The following is a 20,034-nucleotide window of genomic DNA, read 5'->3' as shown; positions in this document are numbered from 1 at the left end:
TATTCATTTTAATTTTAGCTCAAGCATCGAGCAAAATCGCAATATCGCGTTTTATCATAGACCCTAAAAAAGAGAGGTATCTTGTTGAATAGGAGTCAAATCCAGAAACTATCGGTTGTGGTCCCCCGGGTAGTAATGAAGGACGTGGTTTAAAATAGTCAAGTTCATTGTGCCCACTCGGTACTCGTACCAACAGAATACAAAAGTCTCGCGTTTTGATAGGCATTTCATACTTCATGATCGAAAAATCAAATGAGTGTTAAACACTTGTTTCTGGACACGGTTATTCACACAACTCCTGCACCTCCTGATTGGCCGGAAGTGCGGAAGCGACGATGACCTACATTCAGTGTCAGTTGCGTGTAGCAGTGTTGTACCTCCAAAACTGTAATTGTGTTTGTAAAAGTTAAATAGTGAAATACGGAACGGTTCTAGTCTAGCTTTAAGCGAAGATATAACAGCAATTCGACAACTCTGCAACTTCAACATAGATGTCCTGGATTAAACGGACCATCCGGGGGCCCGGGGAGGTGCTACATCTCACATGTACATCATACATGTTTCTAAAGAAGGAGCCGAAGTAAATCGTGTTCCGAATCAGAGCGCTCTTCTCGTTGTTTTCCAAGCTGTAGGCGTGACGACATGGTGCAGAAATCACGCAGGATGTCTCAACTGAAACGTGGTATGATTTTTATCAATAATATGCGCATAACTTCCCCATGATCTCTCAGGTATACGTTACCGAGCTACACTGATCGGCCCACTGTTTCCAGCTCGACGTGAGCTGTCTGTTCCAACAGAACTGCAAGGGGGAATTCTTTAAGTGACGCACTTCCGGTAATCCCAACGAACCACATGTCACTGCAGTGAGTGTGTCTCGCTGGCAGTACGAAATCCAACAGCCTTTAATTGCCGCCTCAAGAATGACGGTGTACCACGATGAAATAGAGATCGAAGACATGGAGTACGATGAAGAAACAGAGACGTACTATTACCCGTGTCCGTGTGGTGACAGATTCGAAATAACGAGAGTAAGTAGAGAACATGTCAGCGAACTGTTCGAATGCCATTCATACTGTATGCAGTCGATGCCTCCGCACTTCAAAACCTAACATACCGGAAGACGTATTTTTTGAAATGCTTCGTCGCAAAACACTCCTGTGACTCTTCTGAAAGGTGACTACGGAGTTTTAGTGTTATTATATAAGTGTTGATCACGCCACATTTACTCAGAACTGAACGCTTTAACCGTTGATTCGTTTCGGATGTACAACTCTTGTTTTGTCGCTGTCGGTTTTCATGTCCCTCACAAAAGGGGCCAGCAGAGTCGAGTATTGCGTAATCACAAAACAATACGTCAGCTGGTATGCCTTTTCACACCGGTAAGCTCAACGCCCGAGGGCATATTAGAGTATATAGAGGTCCCCTAAATACAGTTAAGTTTCTGGTTTAATCCGTGTCGTTACGATTAAACGACAAGTTCAGCCCCATGCTTCTAAACGTTTTCAAACGGACATTTCATGTTTCCTTTCTTTCTTCAGTTTTCAGAGGTTATTGAGATGTACTGACTTGAAAGATTCCTCCCTTCATGCCAATGTTACTTCATGAACACAGCGTATAATAAGGAGACAGTTAGAATGCTCTATGATCAGCATATGCATAGCTGGACATTTGACACAGAAAGCATAGCAACAGGAATTCAAAATTCAGAGAAAGTCCTCTTGCCCTTGTCTTTGTTCAACCATGGATCCATGGTTCCATGCATGCATACAGTTGGTGATACTTTTGTGGAGGGACCGTGATCTGAGTCAACTTATGATCTTCAACAAACCTTCATGTCACATTATAGTCGCAGAGAACATTTGCGCAGGTCTGATGAAGTGCGGTCTATATCTCGATGTTGTCTTTTGGCCTTCGTCCCATACTCCTGCAGGAGCATGGGACAAAGGCCAAAATACAACATTGAGATATAGACTAGATGAAGTGCACGTACTTTGATACAAGTGTTGCTTGACATCGGCATATAAGATTGCAAGCATTTTGCTGAAACTGATTCTTCCATAAGAAACTGATATAAATCATTACATTGTGTGAAAAGATTTGTTTATGTTTCAGCATTCAGCAACTGATATTGAATCTTATACAGAAAACTATCTCAGAAATGAAAAATAATTAATCTTGAATCAGTCCTTTCTTTCTTTTTCTCCAAAATAGGAAGATCTAGAAAATGGTGAAGAAGTGGCGACATGCCCTAGTTGTTCACTAATTATCAAGGTTATTTATGATATGGTAAGTACATAACAACAGCACAAATTACAAAATGGACAATTTTGTAATACAAAAATTACCAACCAAATAGTTTGTAATGGCTTTCAATATCCAATCTCTAAATTTGAAAAACTTAGATTTTTTCACATTCTTACAGTTTATTCTATTCCTAGTTTTTTTTTCAAAGTTAGAAGAATGGTTAGCAGTACAGTTAATAGAAACTTGTTCCATTTGCTTGCCAGAAAAAAAGTCACTGTGTTTTGATGGGAATGAAAAGTTAATACATTTATATTTATGCTGTTTATACTCATTATTTGCATTGTAACTGATAACTTTCACTTCAGAATGCTTGTTTTCCATCATCATCATGCTGTGATACTTGTATTTAAATCACATTGCAAATTAGGACTGTGTGCAGCCTGTCCATTCCTTTTATAGAAGACTGTTTCACAAAGTTTGTGTCGTCATTTTTTCAAAACAAAGGAAGCCGAAAACGGTCAGTAGGTGCTGTAATTAGTATGCAACTAATCCAATGTAAAGTGGCTTAGAATCTGAGAGGGGAGAATAACTGTGTGGTATATGCCGTTTAAGTAAAAAACAATTGCATGTTGTTTGGGACCACACGATAGCATGTAAAACTCTTAATGATAACAACGATGCCTTGTTTCCATTACTTTGAAGGTATTACTTCATGTACATATAAGGTGTTTATCTCTTTCTGTCTTAGGGATAATACAGAAATGGTGATTTTTTTGTTTACATACAATTAGCTTTGCTGCCATTCCTGGCCAAAATCCAAATCCAGAATTGCAAATTGATCGCTCAAGTAACGACAGTTCATTTTGAAGAACACACAGATCAAAGGAATTATTGGAGGTCTTCACACGATGTCACTAAAGTCGGAATTTATTGTAAGGAAATGTTGCACATCACCGTGAAAGACCACGGTTCTTTATTTCATTGAGTGAGACGCAAAGCAATTAAGCTAGTTTGCTTTGCAGACAGTGCGCAATACAGGAACCCCCCTAGGCTGTCGGGGCTCAGTACTTCTATCTTTATATCTTCCTGTTTTCTCCCTGTACATCACAATGCAACTGCAAAGATTTCTGGTCAAAGAAAAGTATGTAGATCTCTTTGAAGGCCACATAGTCAACATTTTTTGACTTTGCAGGCAATCTATCCAACGGGGAAAACAACGTTGATTTAACCCTATCTTTCCCTTTTGCTATGTAATTCTCGCGTAATCAAAATTCAAGGAACCCTCCCTTCAAATTAAGAAGTGCAACCAACGATGTCACAGATGTTTGGCCGTGATTGTAGAAACTTGATCAGTCGTGACGTTGAAAAACACACGGGTTAAGGTATAAATTATCATCACAACTAGCGCCTCGCCAGCATACGTAAATGGCAAAGCTAAGAAACAAGGTGACTTAATTTACCTTCATTCTTCAGCGATGGGGCGATACGAGGGTATGACCATATGACCGTGCACTGGGCCGGGATGCGCTCAGTAATCCTACAGTAATATGACCAATGTCATCCTTGTTTTTTGTCCCACTGTGAAGTGCAGATAGTCCTAAACTCCGCTTTCTTTTATGAGAAACTAATCCTGCAGAATCCCTTTTGATGGCAATGATGTAATATTATGTCACTGCCCTGCACCATCCAATAGTCATGGGCACTCAATGGACTATTTTCATGCAAAAATCAGATCTTTTCTTTTGGTGCATGTGAAAACTTGCTGATTTTGTGTGAAAATGTGTCAAAGTGTGAAAAAAAGGGAAATTCAAAGAGGCTAAATGAGACCTGACACATTATTTTCAGTTTTCATTTGTGATGTAGCGACAAAGGTTTCCGATAGTTCAGCTGCCGTGAGAGAGAGCCATGGAGAGTTAGCCACAGTATATAAGAGTACAGTGTCAAAGGCAATGAATGAGAACAAAGTCAGTCAAAGTATATACCTGCCCTAGGCTGTTGGTCTGAATCACCACATTAAAGACCCCATACAGAAAAAAACATCTACTTTGCCTTGTGACAAACAGACACTTTTTCGAAAAAGGAAAATCTGTACAAAGTTTCCTTCATCAGCCATTGATGCCGGCCAATCCTCGCACAGCATTCATGGATACAAGGTAAAAGCCATCCTTAGTCAAATTTCAAAAGTGGGAGGGAAAGTAGACTGAGTGGCAGCAACATATCTGAAGCAGTGAAATGTGAACATGTTGAGTGTTCCAGGCTGTGCTTCAATCTGTTACCTCATTCATACCGTATTCCAATGACTGAAGGCAAATAGCTGTTTGATTTCTCCTTGAACTCTCTGAGATACTCCAAGAGTCTTGTCAATAGTGATAATGCCATTGACAGCGTGTGCTGCTTTTACCTTGGTTACTTCATTTTGAGTTCCTCAGACATGCCTGAAACAGTTCGCCCCTCTGGAGCCGTGTGTCATTGGCAACACAATGGCAAACCACAGAGGTAAAAAACATGGGGTGGTGACTGGTTTTATTATCAGGTGATACATTCAAACTTTGGAATCTGATGGTCAGTAAAGCCTTATGTGAATAGGCTCTGATGCAACTTGCTTGCATTCTCACGCTCACATCCCTCAGAAAGTGTTCGCATTTAACTGTTTTAGCCCCTCCCCCTCTTTAACTGTTCACTGTTCCAATACACCCTGGAAACACAATAGGGTTTAACCACTTGAGACAGCACAATGGGTGAAATGGGTTTATTGTCAGAGGTTTACACGCAAACAATATCACAGATAGTGACATGTACATTGCTTTTGGAAGCTTTTTTATTTCAGTCCAGTTGAGTGTGAATGAAAATTTTCTGTATTGCAAGAATAAATACATTTAAAAATAGTGTTATAATGCAGGCATACTGTGTTTTCCACAACTTTGATTGGTATCTTCTGAAACACAATTCATATTTTGAAAATTGAATATTTTTCGCTCTTACCTGGTGAAATTTTAGTTTCAACCATAAAGACTGTGAAGATTATCACTTCAGTTAGAGTATTAAACATGGCACATGTACCTCAAATGTCTATCATAGAAGTCCTAGGGTATCTTGAACTTTGCTGTGGCCTTTCTACCCAGAGGTCAAAGTTGAACATTTCCAACAGTGTCTCTGTTCAGTACTTCTCAACTGCCTTAGCCATGCAACAGGTACTCAGGCTTTTGTATTAAAGTCTGCCATATGACATCGTCAGGTTCTGAATTCAGATACAGACTTTGCCTCAGCCTTTTAGCTCTCCCTGTTTGTCTTGTTGAGGAGTCCAACATTGCCATTGACAACAATAGAATCGGACCAAATCACGGTTTTGAACCGTTTAACAGCAGAGAATAGTTTCCAGCTGGTCATAAAAAATGCCCAGTCAGTTCACGGAGTTTTTGTTTTGACGGACTGACTATAGACCTCCATCAGACATCGAATTGTTGAAGTGCCAGAAACAACAAATCTACCCGTCCATTGTTGGCTTTTCTTCCAATCTGGCAGCATTACCATTCTAATGGACGCATTTCGTAACCAACACTGATGGAGACACTGGAAAGACCACAGTCGGAGCAGCCGTAAATTTGAATAACTGTTATTTGAAAAGCTGCTATTCCTAATCATGGCATAAAGGGACTTGAGCAAACACCCAATCTAGCATGTCCGGTCAAAGCTTGTCTGTGAGAACACCGATGCAAGCATGAATGCCATTTGAAATGGTCAGTGCGCCAATTGTGTAATGGTGTTTATTGCTCACAACCCAAATATTGAAATACTATCAGACAAAATGAGTTGAGTATTAGGTTTTTCCAGATCAATAATCAGGTTATTGCAATTGAAAACCTACTTTGCTCTCAATCAGTACTTGATCATATCTGGTACTTTGATTCTCCCAAGCAACGGTCAAGTCCTGTGTCCACCTACTCAATATGTAAATTCAGCTTTTTGAACCAGGTACCGCTTAAATTCATGTCCTAGCCATGTTAAACCTTGTATTCTTATTGTTCAGTCGGTCAGGTTCGGAGATAATCCCCCAAAACTTGTACGATGGTATGTGAGCATATCTTGATGCAAGTCAAAACAGGTAAAAGGCCAGAACAATTCAAATATCTACGGCTTTTCTGTGTGAATGATCCTACTAGTACCAATGCATATTTGCCCTGGTTACTACTGACATAGGGATCTGTAACTATATTTAACTGAATCCTGTAACTGTATTAAACTGAAACTCTCTTCATCATCATCACTGTCACCATCATGAGCCATCATCAGTACATTCAATATTTATATTTTCACAATCAGTAACATGATGATATGCAAGTTATGTGTGAGTTTCTTTGAAACATTGTTGGTAGTAGTGACAATCCATTTTTGAGATTTTTGACATTCCTCTCATCCTCTGTAAAATTTTACAGAATTATATATAACGTATTGCAAATTGGTATTTAGCCCATGTGTTGACAAGGTACTGTGACCTCAGTTATCTCAACTGTTCAACAAGTTTAAGTTAGTCTGAACAGAGGTCTGTAATGTTAAAATTTGTGTTTAAAACTTCAAAATGAAAAAGAAAATGTCAAAATTTGCAGTTGGTGACAAAAATTATGTAGTAGAAGGTAGTATGGATTCCCTCACCTTGTTCTGGTGTAATTACTGGAAACAGGAAACAAATATTGATGCCCAAAATAGCTGCAGTCATTACTGTGGACAATATTTGTCCTGGTTATAGTAACAGGGGACAAAACAGATGATGTCAAACGGATTCAGGGAGTACTTCCAACCAATGGTTGACTTTGATCGGCTGTGAGAATGGGTGTGTCGTTAGTGATCTAAATTTAGAACCAAACGCATGAAGTCTTAACGCTGCAGTGAAAGGCTGGAGTAGAGAGGTCCTCCGCCCTTTGCAAAAAAACATTTAAATCCCTTTGTGGATGCCATTGGGTCACTTCCGTATGTTTGGATTTGTTTGTTGTGTTGCCTTGTCTGTTGGAGTTTCAAAATGTTGAAGTCAAACACGGAACACAATGCACTTTGATAAGTGCTGCTCAGCAAAGACAATGGTTCAATGGGTAAGACAATACTGGGCTGTATGATTGTTTGCAATTCATACATTCATGTGAGTACTGTATGTTTTATTACGTCACAGCCGTGGGGTAATATTTCTACATCATGTTCCCCATTGGCCTAGGTAACCCTCACACTTGTAAATGTTACGGTGAAGAATTTTACCCGGAAAATATCATAATATCCCCAAGGTGTAAAATGGATGGTGATGGTGAATTAATTCTATGTGTGATAACGCATAGAATTTTACCTGGAAAATATCAAATTATCCCCAAGGTGTGAAATGGAAAGTGATGGTGTGATAACGCAGCCATTGAGGACAAAAATTTGCTGAAATGGCAATTGGCCTGATCACGTTGACAACAAAGCCAAGAGTTTGAAAGATAGACAAACAATGGACATTCTGTACACCTAGCAGGAAGATTGCCCAGGTCTGTGAACTAATGAGGGCATTGTCTTGCTGAGTTCTACACTACAATTTGAAGCAGCTTGAAGTCCCAGCATGTTGATTTTCTATGTGTGAAGAAATTCAGCCAAGGCGAAATAGGATTCAGCAAATCTTTCAGTTCAGCAATTTCACTTTAGAATATTGTAAATAGAATTGAGCAGTGATCAAAAATTTATCAGACGTCAATGGTATAGAACAATTTAAGGAAGCCACGTTTTCACAAAGTCAAGGTAACGAACTGCCATACATTGGAATAATTTGTTAAACTTTGCCCAGTTGCCACTGCCAAGTCTAGGAGACAATACTTGTACATTTCAAACTAGGGTAATGACGTCTTCAATCAAGTATCTGTGATCTGTGTTTGGATGACACTTTGTGAAAGATTTGCATATGCTTGGTAGAGTTCCCATTCACAGTCTCTGCGAGAGGAGAGAGTGTGATTTCCGACTGTTAATGATATGCCTATCAATTTATCTATCGATGTCTGTCTGCCTGCCTGTCTGTCCGTCTTTCTGTTTCTATGTCTGTCGGTCTCTGTATGCCTATGCCTTGCTGCATCTTTTGGTCAGTTTCTCTCTCCGCATTTAGCTGCGTGCGTGTCTATTTGACTCTCAGGGCCCTTTCTGCTAAATACCTCAACCGAAGGATGACGGCTTCATTTATACTATGGTGCAGTCATACCCTTCACACATGCATGACCATGGTGACAAATCAGAGAACACAGTCGTGAAATACAAAAATGTTTGTTTTCAGAATCAAAAGTGAATTCAACAGGAAAGTTACAGGTATCTTACCTCTGAGACCGAAAGTTTTCATGTCACAGTTGCGTTTTCAGTAGAAAATAATCCCCCTTGCGTGAGTGTTGCCTGCACAATACAGGAATGGAACAGTTATCTTCAATGCCAACAAGATCAACTACGCAGCCAAAGCTTTGACCAAGTGGCACAATGACTTCAATTAAAGTCTCAGTGACGTCACTCCCACTTTGTGAGCAACTTTTTTCGGTGATTCCATTTAAGTGGTCACTGTTTGAACACAAATACTGAAGTTACTTTGTTTTTATGCAAATGACGTGCCCTGACTACCCACCTGCCTTTGGCCTCCCTTTTTTCAATAAGATTGTAACAACAACAAATACGAGTTGCATGTGTCCAGGGGACTGGAACAGTAAATCAACCGTGCATTTTATTGAAAAAAAAAGTATGAAATGAAAAGAGGCAATTTTTGTCTTTTCATGCCGATTACTTTGCGGTGTAGAATAAGAACAGATTTTAAGTAGTGCGAAGAAATTTGGCTTTAATCTTTATTGAAGGGTATGAATCATATGTGAAATTGATTCGAAGCAACTGTAACATTCACTGCCGCTCTCCCACGGTGTGGTTTTCCTCTAAGATTATCAAGGAGAACTTTTGTACATTGAATGACCAAGAAATCCATTAATGTTTGCCAGTTATGCCGACAAAAGATGAGAACAACTCTCATGCTTGATATTGTATCATGAGAACTTCTCATCTACTTCAGTCAAGTTTCCTGAGGAAAATGTTGGATAATGCTGGCTAAATATTTGTCCTGTCTCTTCCAAAATCTTCGATGAAGGTTGCGTTCATCGCCCGGGGTCAAACCAAACCTCACAAGGTCGAAGCCAAAATCACGACCATTTCGTCAATGCTGAGTGTGGTTGTAATTAGTTTACATAAAAAAGTCAAGCACGCTCGATGAAGGAACACAAAGCGTACTCCCATTTAGTTATTCCAGTCATGGTAACAGTTTCTCATATTTTCTCTACCAGTTAAATGTATATGTTATGACCGTAGACCCAAGGGTACCTGTTAGATGGTATATGTTATGACCATAGACCCTAGAGTCTGTGTTATGAAACATATTCTCATAAAGTTCAGTTTTATCAGTTCTTCAACTGATATATGACAAACTGGGGGCAATTTTAACATGGTTTTTAACCACACTTACTAGTATGTAAATTTCACTATCTGGTAACCATCAGCCCTTGACTAGTGATTTTATGTGATTAGTTGTTCATTCTGTTTACAACAGCTTCCTGTTCTAATAACCTGTTTATTTGATCTGTCATTATCAGTCACAAAACACCTAACAGCTACACAACCAGAGTTCTTTGCAGCTGTGTTAGTTTATTTGGAGTAGATTTCAGTTTGTTTTGAAACTGGGACATACCATTACACAGTACAGGTTAGGTCAGCGACAGGTGGCTGTTGGGTCGCACCTTTCTGTTGTTCATTGCTTTGACGTTTGCCCCTGTCACATCAAGTGGCCATCGCTCATTTCTGATTTGCTTCTACAGTGTGGAGAATTTGTAAAATTTGCAAATATCTCCCGATCGAAGGAGCTGCAACCATGGGGGAAGTCGGCAAAAAACATTGAATGAAAAATGCCAAGGCAATTATTGCTTGTTGGGAAGCTGTATTTAAACGTTTTAGCAACATTGCTGAGCTGAGAATTTCAGATTCACGGAAATTTCAAGTAGATATTTAAATTAAAGTGCTCATATCTTACCTTAGACTGTCAGTCTGCACGGGTCACAAAAGGAACAATATCTATTTCAATGATTCATAGATGGCACAATGACTTTATGTACAATTGTTCAGTCTGTACAGTCTTTAAAAAGGTTAATTGCTATGAATTCTGGGACATTTTGGCAGTTTGGGATAATGTGAAACTTACCCCTAGAGGAAGTTTTTTCTTTAAAAATCAAGATTTTCCTGAACTTTCTTGGAACATGTGAAAACTGATTGTATGTGATTTCTTGAGTATTCCAGTTTTGTATCCTTTCTATCCGTCATGTTGATTTGATAATATCCAAAAATAGCTCCCAGATTTATCTCTGACAAAACTCAGCCTGGGTTCCCCAATCTTACCAATGTTACATAGGTACACCGAATAGACCGTGTACCTTGGTCTTTTCAGAGAATATGATATTTGTACATAGCTGCATAGTTCCACATCCAGTGACCTATGTCCCATGACCTATGCAAAAGTGCAAACATCACCGTTGGTATGGTTGGGCCTGTTCAGGTTTGATACCAATCTCGTAAAGTTGTGTACTTTGTCACTGTTTGACAAGCTGGGTTGCCAGACATTGGCCGATTATTCGCGGTCTCACCATGTGTGCTTTCAGCGGCCACTTTTGAAAACAGTTTCAAATATTGGTGATTCTCCTGCTCATGCCCCTTACACTGGTATGTATAACTAGAGAATAGGGAACTAATTGCATTGATTGGTAGGCAATGTCTGTATGTCTTAAAATTTAATGTTTTATCCTATTTGTATGTGCGTCCATGTGATTTTTGTTTATGTGCAACATTTATGTAAATCAGCACTGAAAAACAGGAGATTGACATCAATTGGTTTGTGGATATCTCATTGGTTGAATATCAACTCTCCTTGAAGTAAACATATCAGGTGTGAAATATGCAAATGAGATGCAAATGTGAGAAGTGGTCAAAAATCAAAAATCTAGCTTTTGAGGTAACTTAGGTAGAGTTCTGTGTTGAGTGGGTCTAGTTATTGATTTCCATGTGGATGTATTGATTTCCCTAGGTGTCTAGCAATTTTCCTAACTGTATTATAATCAAATTATAAATGCCACACTTTTCACAACTGCACCCTGGGAAGACTCAACTATATTTATAGCTTCCCAAGTGTGCAATTAGAAAGTGACCGGGCCATAGCAGCACCTTGCTAATTGGACTTGAATTGTGTAGATGGTATTTTTAAACATGTCTTGTATATTATATTGTTTTGTTTTAGATCACATTTTTTTCAAAGCAGTGCCAAATGCCTTAAAAACCTTTGTTTCAGCACCTTTGAAGTCAACCGGTGCTCCCCTGTGCTATTTTTTAAATCTTTTGTGCCACAGCAAGAATAGAATTTGTTGCCACTGTAATTAAAATCGGCTCATGCGGTGGTCCTCACTATTGTAGCACAATTACAACCCCCAATTAGAGTGTCCACTTTAAAACAATGCTTGGGATCCGCCAGTCAGAAAACAAGACAATAACTGGGATCTACCAGCTGGAAAACAAAACAATGACCGGGATCTACCAGCCCAAAAACAAAAAGCCAAGCAAAGATGCCTCCTGAACGAAAAACCAACACAAAAAGAACGTAGTTGTACTGTTATTTTCGTTGCAACTTATTACAATCACTGACCTGACTCCATGGAAACCAGCCAATGTTTCAGGTCAGTGTAGGACAGTCACTTTGTTTTGCTATAGTGCTGGTCTGGGAATCTTAACAAGACTTACACTTCTGTGAATTTGGGCTCTAGTTTTAAGCATCTTAAAACACATTTACAAGATGGGGACAAAGACTGGTAATACCGCGCAGCATGCCCTTACTTAATTCAATCCAACTAAGCAAAGCTACTTACTCCATTGTGGACCACAAGACCCCTAATTTTCAATGACACGTCACTGATACGTTACCATGACACAAGCACAATTTACGTTTCTGTGAAAATATTTCAAGCATCTGTCCTTTTTTTTTTGTAACTTCCTCAAAGTTCGGAGGGTTGCTATTTTAATGCAGTCAATGACAGTTGTTGGGTGTAGTGCCCGACTTCTTGTACCGAGAAGTTATATGACATAAAGTCCAAAGTTTGAATCCACATATTAAAAAAGATTGTAACAATGAATGGATTGACCTGCCAATGGTTTTCAAGGATGTGAAATTTTGAATCAGGCTTAAATGGTCTGCATTATGAGTGGCTATTTGCAACCATTACCTGATGAAAGTTTGTCTCAGTTCATATCTTTCCTTTCTGTTGTCTTGGTATTTGCAAAAGCTGTCATCAACGATTACCACAACACAAAAATCATTTGATCAGCCATTTTGTCGTCATTGCTCATTTTCAAACCAGATAAGTGTTTTCTTCTCATAATCCTGACATACCCTCCGATGATTGATACATACTCAATAGGCCCATTACGTAGATCTCTGTCATACTTGCTGAGGACAATTGCTGAAAATCGATTTCTGGTACCCGACACAGCCCACTGTGTCCTTCAAATAGAGTGTAGCTTTGTCAGTCAAGAGGGCTCACTTAATCATTTTGCAGTTTTCACATGAATAGTCTAGTTCTCATTAAGTTAAATGTTGCCTCCCCAAGTCAGTCGCTGTTGTTCTATCAAGCATCTTTCCGTTTGAGATATTGGGTAACTGGAGATGGGGGATGGGGGGGGGGGGGGGGATGAGGAGAATAGATGTAGAGGAGGGAGTTGAATATTGGTATGTGAAACAATTGACACTCACTCTGTACGGTCACTTTGTATGACAATATCTCTGTCCATTAACGGCTCTGAATGGAAAATATACTGTTACAGATAGTGGACACAGTGTTTGTAGTTTTAACTTACATCCTTCAATAGCGGTGTGCCAACTGGGCATGGGTACAGCGTTTTTGCTTTCAGCTATAATGTGCCCCTGTAACAGGACACGCACGAATGCCATTGAATCCCCTTGTACAAACAAACTTGACTTTGCAACATGCACATACAAAAGAAAGAATGTGTACGGGAAAATCCATGAATCCCATCAAAATTTTCCACTTGGAATACGTTAGATCTGACGGCAAGGTTGATATATAGTAAAGCTCCCACTTAGACCTTACCTCGATCCACACTGAAGGAAAATTCAGTGGTTCTCTTCACAGTCACAGATAAAACAGCCCAATATAAAGCAAGTACACATGCTCTTGGAACAATACTGATTTGAATGAAAAAAATTGCTTTGTCAACAAGTAAACTGGTGAACTTGTCCTATCAATACAGAGTGATTTACATATTTTTATGATTCACTATTTATACATGTATAATCTTTATTTACTGAGAAATAACAATAAGTCAGTTTGCATTCAATTGCATGAAGTGTCAGGAGAATTTATTGGAAAAGTAGCATAAAACTTCTTCCAAATTGCCTATAACATGGCTCTTGTTACTTCTTTTGATTGTAAAAGATATAAATTTTCACTTAGTATGTAATTTAGTCTATATTTCTAACTTCAGAAAATAGTCATATTCTGATATGTTAACTCAAGGACCATAAATATGGAATTTATGTAAACATATTTGAAGAGGGGACAAATCAATAAATTGGTGTGCCCTTTAACACACAAGGTGTGGGTGCGAAGTGAGCAATTTGGGAATTACCGAATGTTTAGCCCCATATGCCAAAGCATGAACTATGTACAGTATAAAGTGTACAAACAATGTCAATAGCACTGCTGTATGGTGCGAAGTACGCTCTACATAGTGATGCATGTCATAATTCTAACATTTTTTATTGAGCATTTAATGATGATATCAGTCGTTGATTTATGATTCATAGAATGCCCAACAAATATTTTTATTCATGAAACTACCACTATGATATGCCAATACAGTCACTGGCATCAACACATTCTCTGTGAGGGACAACAATTGTAACGTTTGAAAATAGTAATTATTTTTGTTACATCAAATAAAATTTTATGGAAAAATATATTTGTATGATTGATATTGCATAGAACAATTTGTTGTATTAGGCCTTGCCTACACAGTGAATGGGGCACTGCAATATGCAATGTTATTGTTGAAAAATGAATTCTTGTTCGGACTAAAATTTGGTTCAGTAGTGACACTGGACATTTTGCATACACGTGTACACAGCCAGTTTTTGAATACATGGCATGTCAAATGATTCTTGGAGTAGAAACAAGATATTGTTGTATTTTACAAACGTAACAAAAATCATTGGAAAATGCATTAAAAGGTACAGACTTTGCAGTTTTAAGTTTGTTATTCTGAATAATATGTTATTTTCTAGTGTTCGGTTTTAATTCACCAACTCAGTGGCATATTGCCTGTCCTGTCCCTGCAATTCACATCTCAGAAGAATTCATCAATATCAAAGAATGTTACTCCAGCGCTATGCAAGCTGTCAATTTCAAAACAAAACACAAGATACATCATTCATTAAGTTATCAGCTTTTTTTTCCTGTTTTTCATTTCCACAGGATGATTTTCTGGAATCTGCAGAAGTGGTCCCGTCTAAAACAACAGAACTGGAGAAGCTTTGATACACGATGTAAGAAGTTGAAACACTAAACCTATCGAATGTTCGCAGCGTCACAACCCACGGAACATGAAAGAACTTGAGGTCATCGGTAGCATGAGAAAGTATTTCATTTACATATCTACCTCAGAGTCCAGCGCACAAGGTGCATAATGATGTGTTCATATCCACAAGACTTCATCCAGAAGTGGTGTTATTTCATTCCGTTGTTTATTAGTGCTATTTATTTAATCTTTAATTTAAGTTTGACCAATAACTCAAACCTGTCCAGGCCAGTTTAACTATTTTCATCAAGCACAGATAGGGCATTAAGTCTCTTCTGGTGGTCGATTTCTCTCCCTGACATGGTCCACGAAGGTCAAAGGTCAATGTTGTAGAAACTGTAGTGTGAATAACACCTGTCAGTGTTTTATGTACCTCCATGCCTGAGTATGAGCTAGCTGTATTGGCGGCAGGCCCAGCTAGATAAAATATGATTGCGAACCCTTTGTGGTAGGGCGAGATAACACAAAGTGAACTAAAGTCCAAACACCATGGTGGCTGGTAAAGTGGTGCAAGATTGATATAGTGTTCTGTTGTGAATTATCGATAATCTATGAGTTTTATCAACTTAATTTATTCACTGTTGAATATTTATAATGCCAGATTTAAGGGGGGGGGGCTCATTTTACAGTAATTTAGCAATCCAATGACTTTGAGGGTTTGTTTCTTGTCGTAAAAATCACTTAGCTGTCCTTTCAAATAGGGCTTGTATCACATGAAAAATGTGCACCAAATCAAATTCACTTATGTGTCAGCCTGTTCTTTCAGTGACTGTCAGACTTGATTTGTACATATTTCAAATCGTTTTCATAAAACCAAAGAAGTGTTAAAAGTTTTGCCAAAAAATCAAAACAAAAAAATTGGTGAGCAAATGTCGTAACTATGTTAGCAACATGCAAATTTCGGTGGAAACTGGTGATGTGGCTCATTGCTGCCCTTTGAAGCTGAGGGATCAGATAGCTTTGCACGGGGTGTTGCAGCCATCAAGTTGCCGTGGTGACAGGCCTGATACAATTTAAAGGGGTTTGAAAAGAAGCCCAAAACAACATTATTGCTGTGTCATACAAAGATGGACAATACAAACCCTTGTTGAAAAGCGGGACGTTTTTAGGCTGTTTTCCAAAGATTGGTCACACACAGTTGAGATTGAATACACGGCCGTGTTCAGAGGGGAGGATACACAGAGTCAAATGGGCATGGAGCTACAGTTAATCGTATGAATGCAACATGCAGTCTATTCTAGTAGCATTGTAAGTAGTGGGTTGTCAAACAAATGGCCTTGATAGAAGTTTGTCAAAAAAAAACCACATTAAATGTGACACATGCGCAATCATTTGAAATTTGACCCAGCTGATAAATTGGATTGCTTTGATCACCGTAGCAGTTCTTGAGATGATACTCCGCCCGGTGATGGATTTCTTCGGATCATGTACAAGAACACGGCTTCCCCCAGCGGGGTATTTTTGGCTCCTCTCGCAGCCCATCCATCAGAGTGCTAATGAGGGGGAAACTTTTTAGTTGTCGAGAGGTGCACATGAGTGGATCAAGCACCCCTCCTGATTCCAAACTGACTTTCAATTCATATCTAATGTTCCGTGGTTGTGAAGGAGAGCAATTTAAAGTGTCACAGAAACAAAACACGCCTCATCATAAAACAAGATGAGACAAATCTCAACCTTGGGTGTGTGTTCCATTTTAGCAGGCAAGGATTCCCATAACCTCATTTACAAGCATCATAGGTTTGCAATATATCCAGCTTTTGTAAAGAAACTTGATGTATGTTTGTTGGCCATTTAGTTTCACATCCTCACAGTTTTGATACTGTATTCTAGAAATTCTGAGCGGGGTCACTGAGTAGAAACATTCTTTGAAACGTTGTGCTCTGCAAAAACTAAAAATTTCAGTAAATGGCGGTGCTTTCCCAAACAAGTGAAGGGATGCTTCATAAGTCGCTTGAAATACTATTTAATTTATGAAGTTTTAAAATCTACCATTTGGTAACTATTGAAGATTGCTTTAGGTGAAAACGAAGTCGACTGAATAATCAGTAACATAACCAAGGCATCCTGATGCCTCATTCATTTACCCTTTCGGCACCATGGTTCGGCCCAAACCCATTGTTATCAAGGATGATTTTTGACCTGTTTATACAAATTCAGGGTTGAACAAGTACAGGAAAAAGTTTGCTCACACATACTTTGTGTGGCACTGTTACGAATGTGATTTTGCAATATTTACATACACATAAACACTTGTACATATTTGGTATATCAATGGATTCTGTGCATGCAAATACATCTGTAAAAGAGAGAATTTCAGTATACCAGCATTCCTCTTCATCAAAAAATAAATGCTGGTAACACTCAAGCCTGCAGTTTCACAGCAATATTGGTTCTACCATCCTGTGTATGTTGCTGATTTTCTCATAGAGTCCTTTAAAGTCTTCTAGTTGCCAGCTAGCATGATAAGCTTGTGACGGTACAATTATCTGAAAACAATCTCATTCTTTGGCAGCTTCTCTAGCAAATGTTTTTAAGTCAACAGAATATTAAGAAATGCAGAATTTTATAAGATGAGGATTTTATTATGTTGTAAATTTCTTTTGTAATAAATTCTATGCAATCTTAACTTTTGCTTCGTTTTGTCTTACATTTTCGTGTGGGTAGATGACCAATTTTCAAGTGTTTATATTCTGTCTGCAATAGCTTTTTCAAGACTTAGATTGAAGAGATAATACAAAACTTTACAGTGCAGTACAGTGACCACAAAACACATACCTTCTATTTAAGGCAGAATTTGTGTGAAGACTCCATATGGATGCAAAACTGTTTACTAAACTTGTAAATTTTCGAAACACCTGACATCACTTCTTGGTCTTTTGGCCAGAGGTCCATATATCTTTCTTTCATGAATTTGACTTTGTTTGTACCGTCTATTTACTGTCTGTTCTGTGCTGTTTTGTGTCTATGTTTACAACTATTGTCTTACAAATTTTGACCTAGTGTTATTGGATTATGGATTGGTATGATTGCGATTATTTTGTATAAACATTGTATTTATAGAGTTGAATTCCCATTTTTTGCAACCTCAATTGAATCCTTTAAAATTTTACAGTACTTTTTATACAAGCTGTGACATTTTACACCTCCATACCAATGAGCTGAGTAAATGGGGATCATTATAATACAATATTTCACTGTCTTTCAGAAAATGAATTATCTAAGATAAACTTTGTACTGCAGAAGGAGAGCTAAAAAGCAGTGATATACATTTTTTTTTACGTACATCAGTTTTCCAACAAAGCCAAATTCTTCAAAGGTAGCGTCTTTTCATTTGGCTGCAGCCAGAGTTTTGCTTGTTTGGCTTCTTTTAGACAACTTGCTTTTCAAAAGGTTGAAAAAAAAACAAGTAATGTTGAAAAAACTAACCCAGATAGGTGGGTGGCAGGCCATCACAAAACACCGTGAAGAATGAGAGTATACCGGTACAGCAAACAAAAAAAAAAAGGAGGACTAAAGTCACCCTCTGAGAAACGCAGAATTCAGACAAATAAATCAAAGTATCCTTCAAAAGTCTGTGCAGACAAACAACATAAAATGTACACTCTCTTAAAAATATTGGAAAATGTCACGAACTGGATTATCGTAGGACAGGATTTTATAGATGTAATGCTTTGCTCCCATTGAGGGTCATTCCAGCAAGTATTAAAGACTTATTAGAGAATTTCTTGTATGACTGACGGCTGTGGTAACCCCGCCCACCTCACCTGTTCTCTGGTCTCTAACCTCAAAGTACAGTGATAACAATAAAATATTTCGCAGGAAGTTGAGATTTTTTGCCGGTCGCGAGATCTCGACACCTATGTATGCCATATCATGAGAAGTCAATCTACCAATAAAATATTCAACAAAACGATCATGAACAAGTGAATGAAATGAAACTGACCTTGACTGGAAGACACGGTTGTTGATTTCGATGACAAGTACGCTGGCTTCTATGGGAGACTGAACGGAGGGTGTTCAATGGTGCCCTTCAGCAAGTTATGTGCAAAACAGGTTACGAGGGAAATCAGCCCTGGTTCACTACTTTGATAAGCGGGAGCCGGCAAAACAATGGGCATTCTGTTGAGTCTCAACCAAGTATGGAGAATTTATGCAGAGGGCTTCACACCTACCTCCATCACAAGGTTAAGTATGTACCTGTCATCAATGGCTATCAGATACCCCGGGCCTTACAGACCCATTGAAGAGCCAGCAATCACAGGTTATGCTGATGCCATTTGCAGAGCTAGTGCGCTTGAACTGGGTCACGGCGTATCAATGTCTGTGAAACTGACAGGCAGGTTGTACTTCCCCTACTCTTTGTTCTGATGGAAAACAAGTGTATCACAGTTGCATGTTTGTGGAAGGTTGTAACTGAAAAATATTCAGAAAAACCACTTCATCAACATAATTGACCGATAATGAAACGGTCAATTCCAATGAAGTATGCGGAAAATGTTTTCAAATCTGTCACTGGGTGTTTTTCTGAAAAAAAGCAGAAGTATTAAAGTTCTGGCATTTTAATTCGCATTTGAAAATGTGAATACGATTAGCACTGTGGATATCGTTTTCAGTCGAATACGTTAAACAAATCAAGAGATCTAGAGTTTCTAGTTCATTATCATCATTTCTTGGTCAATTTGCATAATGCTTCCCTGTCCCATGCTCTCAGACGATTGCAAATGGGAGCAGTTATTCCCTATCTTCCAGTTTAATATATACACTGAATAAGCACTTGAGCTTGTTCCTGTTACAAACCACTTAAATTTTACATTAAGAATAGGAATTTAGAGAGATTTTCAATGCATGCTTGCAGAATTATCCAGCACTGCGAGACAATATTGGCCACATTTCACGTAAATCCAACTCCAAAACTGTATAAAAGTTCACTTCTGTATTTTTATAAATGATGGCTTTTGAAGAATAATTCATGATGGAGCTGAAAAACAGGAGATTTAACAACTTTCAACTGCTTCGGTGATGATTCATGAGCAAAACTTTCAGATGACGGAATAATATTAAGTATATTATGTCAAGGACATTTGCTTTGGAACATCAATGCCATTCCCTCACTCTGTGGGATTACATTTT

General features: G+C 38.5%; 2 protein-coding genes across 4 annotated transcripts in view; one reads left to right on the top strand and one right to left on the bottom strand.

The window, feature by feature from the left end:
* LOC139131630 (uncharacterized) overlaps positions 1-11,883 on the bottom strand; it is a 77,486-nt gene extending 65,603 nt beyond the window's left edge. Inside the window, exon 1 of one of the 3 annotated variants that reach the window (XM_070697761.1) lies at positions 8,569-11,883. Coding sequence is in view for 1 of the 3 variants with exons in the window: in XM_070697760.1 (XP_070553861.1) it covers positions 3,708-3,713 (6 nt within the window). In the remaining 2 variants the exon portion in view is untranslated. Of the gene's footprint in view, positions 1-3,707; positions 3,863-6,897; positions 7,051-8,568 lie in introns of those variants that run through there. The other 2 variants (XM_070697763.1, XM_070697760.1) reach the window with 2 other exon arrangements.
* Positions 184-17,530, top strand: LOC139131631 (diphthamide biosynthesis protein 3-like). The gene is made up of 3 exons (XM_070697767.1): positions 184-1,031; positions 2,215-2,289; positions 14,802-17,530. Exons 1-3 carry the CDS (start codon positions 924-926, stop codon positions 14,862-14,864), a joined length of 246 nt encoding a protein of 81 aa, XP_070553868.1. The 5' UTR covers positions 184-923; the 3' UTR covers positions 14,865-17,530.
* Positions 17,531-20,034: the final 2,504 nt, after the last annotated feature.

Source organism: Ptychodera flava, chromosome 4 (assembly GCF_041260155.1).
Source record: "Ptychodera flava strain L36383 chromosome 4, AS_Pfla_20210202, whole genome shotgun sequence".
NCBI classification, from domain to species: domain Eukaryota; kingdom Metazoa; phylum Hemichordata; class Enteropneusta; family Ptychoderidae; genus Ptychodera; species Ptychodera flava.
Note: the sequence above shows the minus strand (reverse complement) of the source record. Positions and strands in the feature narration are given on the sequence as shown.